Consider the following 9,933-nt stretch of genomic DNA (forward strand, 5'->3'; position numbering starts at 1 on the left):
TCTGGTCACTCGTGGCTGACGCTGCTCAGACTCAGCCCCACCAAACCCCCCTCCGAAATCCTCCTGGCAGGAATCCAGCAGCCCAGAGGGGGCCGGGTGTTCAGGGTGAGAGCTCTGTAAGTGCTGATGGTGTTTAAACACCGGGCAGAACCCACCCAACCTGACCCCAAAGTGCTCTGCAATATTTGAAGAAAAAAAAAGAAAAAAAGACTGTAAATCAGCACTTTCAAATAGGAAACAATCCGGGTGCTAACACCCCAATGATAGTGATAGGAACTGCTTTCTGCAGGGTTGATATGAAGCAATCTGGGTGCTAACACCCCAACCATAGTGATAGGAACTGCTTTCTGCAGGGTTACAGGGCCTTTTTTTTAACATTTCTAAGGAAAAAAAGGGTTTCATCACGCTTCTCTCCATCACCTTCATCCTTCTGTGTGCCCCTGGGAGGAGGCAGAGGTGGGAGCACCTTTGCAGTCAGGCAGCTGGAGGGCACCAGGCATGCACAGAGGGGATACAGGGCTCCCCCAGACTGGATGGATTTGTGTTTTCTCACCAAAAAGCAAAGGGGAAGAGACCCGAGAAGCAGGCAGGGAGATTGTCACACGAGGAAACAGCAGCTTCCAGGTGCTTCTGGGGCTTCGTGGCACTGAGCTGGAAAGCACTGGGGCATCCCTGCACCGCAGCCGGGCTCCGAAACACACAAACCAGCTCTGCTGCTGCCAGCAAAGGGTTAACTGAGAAATAGTTCTGAGGTTTTTTGTTTTTTGAAAACAATATACATCCAGAGGCCCTGGTTACACCAACTGGTGTGACTGCGTGGGTAGCTTTCTGCAGGCAATGGCTTCTCCGGTGACGCAGGCTGACTGAGGGGATTATATTTTTTTAATTTTTTTTTTAATTTTTTTAAATATTTTGTGCTGATCTCAGCTCCACGCTTTCATCTGCACCACCAGCTGGATGCCCATCGCTTCTCTGGACCGACGAGACGGCTATCATTCTGATTTCTGCTCCAGCAGAAACGTCACATCTCCAAAACCTGTCCCCAGGGACCCCACAACTGCGGAGCTAAGGCTGGTGAGGACAAAATTTGGATTCCCCCCGAGCTCCCAGGAAAACCCATTGCTGGATGAGGCTGTGTGGAATGGGAACAGGCAGCCACACGGCACAGATCCTGCCCCGGTACCACAGGAGGAGAAGGTGGATGCTCAACTTCAGCCAGAACGAGGCAGGAGCTGGTGGGGGATTTAAAGCAGCCATTAATATTCCTGACATTAATGATGTTGTTTTTTTTTTTTTACAGATCGCTTTCCCAGCAAGCAGAGGAGGCAGGTCCTCTCTGGAAGAGTCATCCTTCTGATCTGGGTTTGTCCCGCACTAAGAGGTGGGGAACAAGCAGGACAAAAAGGTGGATGCTCAACTTCAGCCGGAGCAAGGCAGGAGCTGGTGGGGGATTTAAAGCAGCCATTAATATTCCTGACATTAATGATGTTTTTTTTTTTACAGATCGCTTTCCCAGCGAGCAGAGGAGGCAGGTCCTCTCTGGAAGAGTCATCCTTCTGATCTGGGTTTGTCCCGCACTAAGAGGTGGGGAACAAAGTCTTCTTAAAATCAAAACCAAAAATTAAAACCCCAACCCCATCACCTAGATGTTCTGCGACTGGAATATTAAGGGCAAGTCCCTGCATCCAAGGGGTATTTTTCACCTTCCTGGAGTTGTTCAGGTAACACCACCTCAGGTGAACGCTCACAGCACAACTCCCTCTGAACTCGAGCTCTTGGAGTTGTTTTTTTTATTTTTTTCCTCCTTTCTGAAGTCAGATTTCTGCTGTGGCTTCAAAGAACAACTCTCTACGATGAAAATAAACCCCACAATGTTCAAGCCCAACTGAGAAACCAGGCACCGACCTGAGCCTAAAGCAGGTGTTTCCTGGACTAAAGAAAAAACTCAGGAGTCCGTACTATATTCTTAAATATGGTTTAATACTCTTCTCCATTTCTGTACATCACAACACCAAGATATCACTGCTTGGGATCTCTCTGCAGAGGCTATAATAGTATGCGAAGGCTAGGATTTTTCACCCCCGTTTTAACGTGTTTGTATGTGTAAGTGTAATACATATCAGTATATATTGATATACACATCAATATATAATGCAATATATATCACTGAAGAGAACACATTGATTAAAGAAATACAAAAAAATTTGGCATCATTTCCAAACTTAAATAGTAAAAATAAAAACTACAAAAAAAAAAGGAGCTGCATACCCTAATGTATCATGTGAAACAACAAGCAGTATATTCCAAAAAAAAAAAAAAAAAAAAGTAAATTTACATCCAATTTTTCTGGTCTTGTCATGTCACATTAGACCCATTTACAATGGCAACATCCAGAACATACCGCTGTGAAGACCCGCAAATGTGCTCAGAGCTGGGTTTTTGCACCAATCTACAGCACACCCAGTCACACCTTCTGTGAGAGATGGGAAATGGCCAGCAAAGCCCTCTGCAGGGCTGGAAACTGGGGTGACAAACTCTATTGCTCACAAGGACAGGAATTTTGGACCTCAAAGAACAGCGTGGCAGAAGATTTAAGACAAGCTCCCCCTCAATTCAAGTGAAACAGGATTATCGGAAAAAATTAAAAATTAAACAACAACAAAAAAATAGGCAGGTACGTAGCTTGGAAAAGAAGCTGCTTTTTGAGGGATGCACCAGAGCCAGCCAAGGACAGAGCCCCTGGGGCACCATGATGTTGGGGAACCCAGTAACACCCAAAAAAATAAAGCAAATACCTGTGCATTATCTCGTGCCAAGGTCCACCTCCCCCTCTGCCTGAGGGACTGTCTGAAAAACCCTCCCTTCGCCACTTGTAGCCGGTTGAAACGCTCCACAGAGCAGGCAGGACAAAAAAAATAAGCTTCCTCCAGTCTTGATGCAACTTCAAGCAGAAGTTTGAACCCATTAAGGGCGCAACAAAGTTCAGCATCAGCTTCACGGGACACTTGTGGGCCAAGGGAGCAGAACACCTTAGTGCTGGGACATGGATGGCCCCACTGGGTCCTGCTAAAGCTCAACGGATGGGGAGGAAAAGCTCCAAATGCACCAGCACTAAGGCTCCCATTAAGGACTCTCCTCACTAATTAGCCCTGTAAAATACCCGCTTCCATTAAAGAGCTGTGGGTTCAAATTCACATAATCAAGGAAACCTTACGCAGTCCTAAAGCCAAAAAAAAAAACCAACAAAAAAAACCAACAAACCCGACCAAAAATTTTTTCTGAGGAACAGAACAAAGCAAAGTGTACCTTACTTCACTTAAATCGCATGTTTATTTTTTGTCAAGACTGAAAAAAAAAAATTAATTAATAATAAATCCTGAAAGGCTGCACTGCTCAAATCCAAATTAAGCCCAAGACTTCAGCAGCGTTTTCGTTGCGACCGAGGAAGCGCGGTTCCTACTTTGTACGAGCAGCGCTGCGTCTGCAAACACATTAAAGCCCGTTTGGCCCGTGAGCCTCCCCCAAAACCACCTGAATTTGCAAAGCCACACATTTATAAGCCAGCACTCTGGGTATATAAAGGGCCTCCTCATTCTTTGGAAGAGAACGACCGGCTCCGATTTCATTTCGGTTTTCTTCTTCTGCAGTCTAAGCTGAGAATGCCATGTAAATGGGTCAGGGGGCTGCAAAAGGCAGCAATTGATTTCTCCAATCAAAAGTAAAAAGAAACCAGTAGGATCTTACTTCTATTAATTTGGGAAGGAAGAGGTTTACAGCAGTTAATGTATCATGAAGGTTAAAAAAATCATTTTCATAAAATACAAGAGCAACCAATTTCACCATTGAGTAAAAGTAAAAACTGGGATTCTTTTTTAAATTAGTCCCAAGTGGCATATAGGAACTTAGTAAGTTTGCTGCTGTACTGACACTATGACAAATCAAAGTGTAGGGTTTTGCCTTTTTTTTCTTTTTTTTTTTAAATCCAATGCTCGTGGATCAAGTTCTGGAAATGTTCCAATTCTAAGGCAGGGATCTGTTGTGTTTTTTTTCCACCATGAGTTTTGCTCCTTGGGTTGGATGCTGGAGGGGCGAGGCACGTTTTGCCGGACCCAGGTCGACTACCTAGTAGTCATCAAGGTCAAAAAATTCATCGTCTCCTCCTTGGTATTCCATTCCCTGGAAGTCCACTCGGTACCGCAAGATACCTGGGAAAAACAACAGGTTTTAGCTTCTTCAAAATTCAAAGAGCTAGGGAGGCATTTTAAGCTGTTTGCTGAGCCCCCCTCCGGCAGGTCAAGAGTTTCTTAATTAAGTTTTCAGAGCTGAATTAGGGCTCGGATCATAAGTTGAGCTCAAACTGATGACTGACGTGCAGCCGGAGTGAAAATGTCACATCCATGTGCCAGCCTGAGCTAATTAATTGCCAAAGGAAATACCCACTTGCCCAGCACAAACCAGCTTTCATCTGGAAGAGCCGAGCCCATTCTAGGAGGATTGTACCACCAAAAAAATTACCAATAAGAGATCATTTGTCCTAATAGAACCGCTCAGAGGAAGGGCTGTCAGTTAAATCCAGAAGGCAGCTGGCACTGAAGTACCTTTTATGATGGAGTAAAAGCAGGATCTAGGGGCTGTCGTCCCCCCTCTGCCCACCTGGGTTTCCAGGAAGCCTTTATCCCTGGAAACATTAACCGAGGTGCAGGGTATTCAAGGAGTATTTCAAGGCTACAGGGGCTGGAGCAAAGAGTATCCCACAAAGAGGCTGGGTCTGGAAGGGCAGGAGGGGCTCCTGGAATTGCAAACCCTGAAAACTTAGAAATCTGTTGCTCCTTAAGTAGGGAGACGGCTTCATCAGGAAATAAGCAGCAGCTTTGTGCTGGAATCCCTGCTCGGGGGAGAACAAGGAGCACAGCAGGAGTTTTCCTCTACTGATTTTTGCCAGACTGGTGTAGGAGATGCTGGGAGGGCTGGAGCCCCTCTGTCAGACAAGTGTAGGAGATGCTGTGGGGGCTGGAGCCCCTCTGCTGGGAGGGGGGGCTGAGAGAGTTGGGGGGTTCAGCCTGGAGAAGAGAAGGCTCCAGGGAGACCTTAGAGCCTCTTCCAGTCCCTCAAGGGGCTCCAGGAGAGATGGGGAGGGACTCTGGATGAGGGAGGGGAGCCCTAGGAGGAGGGGGAAGGGTTTGACCCTGCAAGAGGGGAGATGGAGCTGAGCTGTGGGGAAGAACTTGTTTGGTGTGAGGGTGGTGAGAGCCTGGCCCAGGTTGGCCAGAGAAGCTGTGGCTGCCCCATCCCTGGAGGGGTTCAAGGGCAGGTTGGAGGGGGCTTGGAGCAACCTGGTGTGGTGGGAGGTGTTGAAACTCTCTGATCTTTAAGGTCCCTTCCAACCCAAACCATTCTGTGATTCTATGATCTGCACCTCTGCCAGACTTAGCTGAAACTGGTCAGTGAGCTCAAGAGAAGGACTGAAGGATTTTAGGAGCCTCATTTCTCCATCAGGCTGGGCTAAAAATACTTTTCTTCTGCAAAGAAGCAGGAGACCAGACAGCAAAGTACAGGGACGTTCTGAGAGATGGGTAACAGATATCCAGCTGCTTCAGAAACTAGGCTGGTGTTTGTCACACACCACTTCTACACAGCAGGGCAGAGTCTGCCCCAAAACAACAACAAAGCAGAGACAGAACGGAGCAGTTCACGGCCCTTCTGAAATTCAGCAGCTGGAAAGAAGGACAGTCCACCCTCCAAGCACCCTCCGATCATTTCTCAAACTGATATCCTGACTAATAGGGGTAAGATTAATCTCTCTAGCCTTCCACTTGTGTTGGCACCAGATTATCAAATCAACCATTAAAAAAAAAGACAAGACAAACACGTTTTTGTCTTGCAGTTTACCTCCGATTCCTCCAAATCCTTTCACAAATTGGGATCCTTCCTGTGATTTGTCTGTAACAATTTCCAATGTTGCTCCGAATTTCTTGTAGTTGTTTGCAAACCACTCCAGAAGGGGCATACTTTCTATCAGTTCGTGTTCCTGGCCAGTCTGTGGAGACATTGGAGAGGAAAAAGAAAAAAAAAGGTTATGGTCATGGCATGTTAGGCAATGAGAAAATTCGTACCAAAAGTTGTCTTTAGCTTAAACAATGAGACTCCTCGCTTTGAACCTCCTTACTACCAAAGTTAGTGCAGAAGCAGGAGAGAAAACACCTTTTTTTATTCCTCTGCTCAACTGTTACCTCATGCTACACTCTTAGTTGTCACTGGTTTTTCAGATTTACTTCATACCCTACAAACAGTCTGTCACCACTCATCTTACCAGCCACCATTTACTTTAAGAAATACTGATCGAGGCAAATAGAGGCAAAAAGCATCCTTTTCTAAGCAGAAGGTGAAGTGATTATTGGCATAGAAGCACCACCTCATTACAGATACCACTGTAACCCTTCCAGGCACAGAGGGAATTAGCAATTAGCCCAGCAGGAGGGAAAGCAGCTGGAAACAGCTACCCTGGAGTCCTAATGGGAGACAGAGGGGACCACCATTTTTGCACGGGACAGATTTTTCACCCACCTTGATCTGCCAAGTACTACAGATCCCAGCCCCACCAGGGGTTTTTGACCTGTAGAGGCAAGAAACTCATAGGCAGCGAGTGACAGATCCACTTCTCAAATATAGAGAAGCAAACGCTCCCTTGCACTTAAATCTCTGTAATAGTTTCTAGCCTGACAGTTGGTTTGTATTGACCAAATCATTGCACAGTAAGCAGGGAGTAATGGCTTGGAACCTCAGCCTGGTGGCTACCAAACTCTTCCGGTGGGTGGTTTGGGGGCAGTCGTATTGCCTGTCGCTTCAACTCATTTACACAACCTTGGAATTGGCAGCAGGAGAGACTGGAGAAAAGCAAGTCTAGAAGCCAGGGGTTACGCTGAAGGTGAACAGGAAGAGCCACAGGCTTGGAGTTTCCTCCGAGTGCCACAGAGGTCATCGTGCTCATGTGGTTGTGACAAACTAAGCTCAGATGTTCAGAACGCTGCACCAGTACCCTCAGAATAAAATCTCCAAGCCCCAGAGCTGAAATACCTCTTTATCTGTGAAGTGGGATTTATCCTTCTCTTGCTCTGGTGTCAAATACAGGATCTTCTCCTCTGTGAAGGGAGAGAGAGAAAGAAACATTACGTTGGACAAGACTCCCAGATGTAGGTTGAGGACAGCAAAAGAGGGTTTGGCCGTTGACATTGCCTTCTTTCCAGCTGAATTTCTACAGGAAACCAAAAAGGGCAAACAGGCAGAAGTCCTGCTGCAGGCATATGGTCTGTAGTCAGTAAAAATTGTGTTTCTGGCCATAAGGGTCAAGCCAGTCTCCCCTCTGGGTATCACATTTATACTTCCACAACTGCAAGGCAGGTTTCATGCCAGCTCTGTGCCAAACTGCCCCCCCAGCACGGCCATTCTCTCTCCGCAGCGGACGCCTGCTCCTTTCAGACTTTTCCCCCCTGGCCAAGTAGCTGGGAAGCCACAAGTTAGTGACCTGCCCACGCAACATTCCCTTGATCAGGCCCTTCAAGGTCTGCTTTGGGAACTCCTCCAGCGTTAATCTATCCAAGGCTTAGGTGTTAAACCCTCACGGAGAAGCGCTACCTACCCTCCGTGCCTTGGCAGTGCAGAACGTATCTCATGATATCCAGATTTTCATAGACTATCAGTATCTCTACTGCTCCCATTTCCAAAGCTTTTAATGTATCTTCAACGCCAAAACAGTACTTCCCCGTGTCCTGACTGATTTCGTCGAAGTATCGTCCTGCAGCCAAGGTATAAAGAGAGAGATTGTCACAAACACTGATCATGCCACAGGGATTTTTAACAAATCTGAGTGGAATGCAGGAAGAAACTGGAAAAGGAGACTGCGATGCTGCTGAAGGAAGCAAGGTATGTGCCAACACGTCGAAGACTGTAATTTAGAACACTCATGGGCAGAAAGTCAACTCCATCAGTGAGTCAGGAATCTGGAGGAAGTGAGGATGGAGAAAACTCCACTCCCTGTCAGGAATCTCACCCCACTGAAAGGGCTACCTTCGCTATGAGACAATCAATGGGATTAACCCACCAGCAGGCACTACTTAACTTCACTCTCCTCAGTGTAAGGTAGCTACTGTTTGTATTGCCCTCTTGGGCTTGCAATTAGTGATGTGTCTGCTGACAGTCAAACAAGGGATCACTTTCTACTGCCACCTTAACACAAATTAAATCTTAACTCTCGATGCAAACGATCCAAGGAGATATTTTTTCTCCCTCCCACCCAAATGTCACCAGAAAGCCTGAAATGAAGGTGATCTCTAATGAAAAGATAAACAGAGAAGCCACAAGAAATATTGTGGGGGGAAAAAAAAGGAAAATCAACAAAAATCCCCACTCCTTGAATTCTCATTAAGTCCAGCAGCATCTGAGGTGTTCAGGTGACAGAAAGGCTCACTACAAGTCATGCTCTGCCCAGCTGAGGCAGCACACAGAGGCATCAGCATATTCAGTCAAGCATATTTGGCTCGGGAGAAGGAGGCTGAGCGTGGAGCCACGTACCTATTAGTTTCTTCTCTTGAATGAATTTCACATTGGAGAGGACCTCAGTTGACAACTCAATTGCTTGATTGAATCCATTTTCTCCTCCGTATGAAATGTCAACTAGTTTGAGCACTTTGGATTGCAACCGCTGAACAAGGAGAAGAGGAAACGTGAAAAGGAGTCTGTTACACAGCACTGCCACAGGACCACTTCACAGCACCATCAGAGTAAGTGCCTGGCAAGAGCCACAGCATTAATCTGCTTTGTTTCACTTGCAAGCAGAGGTTCCAAGACAGAGGGACCTCTGAACACTTAATATTGAAGCACAGTTTTCAGGCAACAGGGGCAGGGAGATTAGTTTTAGTGGCGTTTAGTTCCAGTAAAGCTCCTACTTTAGATTTGGGAACACAAAGAATGTGAATGCCAGCTCCAAACCAGAGAGGACAGATTGCTTATGAGTATTGTTATTAAGAAAAGGAGATCTTACATCCTTGCAGGAGGCATTAGGAAATGGAGATCTCGTTAGGATACAACAGATTTATTTAGCTTTGATCAAATCACTTAAGACACCGAGGTTACACTCCTCCCTGAGATGCATCTTGTAGCAGAGCTGCTGCCAATATCACTGACAGCTTAAACGCTGGGGCTCTGCTCAGAAAAAGGTCACTCACCTGATCAAACATGTCGGATTGACTTAATTCAGTTTTGAAGTCAGCCGATCCAGCTAAAACGAGACCGGCCACGTTCACCTTGTCTCCAGAAATGAAGAGCTGCACAGCTGTCTCCGCTACCTTCCTCACGTAGTTGTGTCGTTTCTCCATCCTCAAACGAGCAAAACGCAAGGCAGACTGACCTCCTCTACCTTTAGGGAAGAGCAGAGAGGCCAGGGTAGCAATTGGGAAGTCAGTTCATTTCAGGAAGGTTATTAGTATTACGTGGTCCCAACTGAGCCCTGAATAACCGAAGTTGAGGGCAGCTGCAGCTTCAGAATGAGTTTGCCAGAGGCAGAGCCAGGGGCAGGGACTGAAACAGCAACTGAATAAAGAGGGTTCATTCACAGCAAGAGATTTTTCTCCAAATATCCCACGGAGGGAAATATGTTGGTGGTTGATTTTTATTTTTATTTTTTTTATATACAGACCTATATCTCTCTATAGAATTTCTGAACACCTCTGCACATTTTTTAAGTCCTGTAATTTCATTGTCTTCACAGTCCTGTAACTGCTGGAGCAGGTCCAGAGAAGAGCAACGAAGATGGTGAGGGGTCTGGAGCACAAGTCTTGTGAGGAGAGGCTGAGGGAGCTGGGGGTGTTCAGCCTGGAGAAAAGGAGGCTGAGGGGAGACCTTATTGCTCTCTCCAACTCCCTGAAAGGAGGGTGTAGC

At 46.4% G+C, this 9,933-nt stretch overlaps 1 protein-coding gene across 1 annotated transcript; it reads right to left on the reverse strand.

Moving 5' to 3' along the window:
• Positions 1 to 1,959: 1,959 nt before the first annotated feature.
• Positions 1,960 to 9,407, reverse strand: LOC106896079 (eukaryotic peptide chain release factor subunit 1). Its single transcript, XM_014955799.1, has 6 exons — positions 9,222 to 9,407; positions 8,569 to 8,698; positions 7,637 to 7,792; positions 7,075 to 7,139; positions 5,890 to 6,037; positions 1,960 to 4,205 (listed from the first exon to the last, which is right to left on the reverse strand). The coding sequence occupies exons 1-6, from the start codon at positions 9,369 to 9,371 to the stop codon at positions 4,123 to 4,125; spliced, it is 732 nt and encodes a 243-aa protein (XP_014811285.1). The 5' UTR covers positions 9,372 to 9,407; the 3' UTR covers positions 1,960 to 4,122.
• Between the last annotated feature and the right edge of the window lie 526 nt (positions 9,408 to 9,933).

The sequence above is a fragment of the Calidris pugnax genome, unplaced genomic scaffold (assembly GCF_001431845.1).
Source record: "Calidris pugnax isolate Ruff unplaced genomic scaffold, ASM143184v1 scaffold228, whole genome shotgun sequence".
Lineage (NCBI taxonomy): Eukaryota > Metazoa > Chordata > Aves > Charadriiformes > Scolopacidae > Calidris > Calidris pugnax.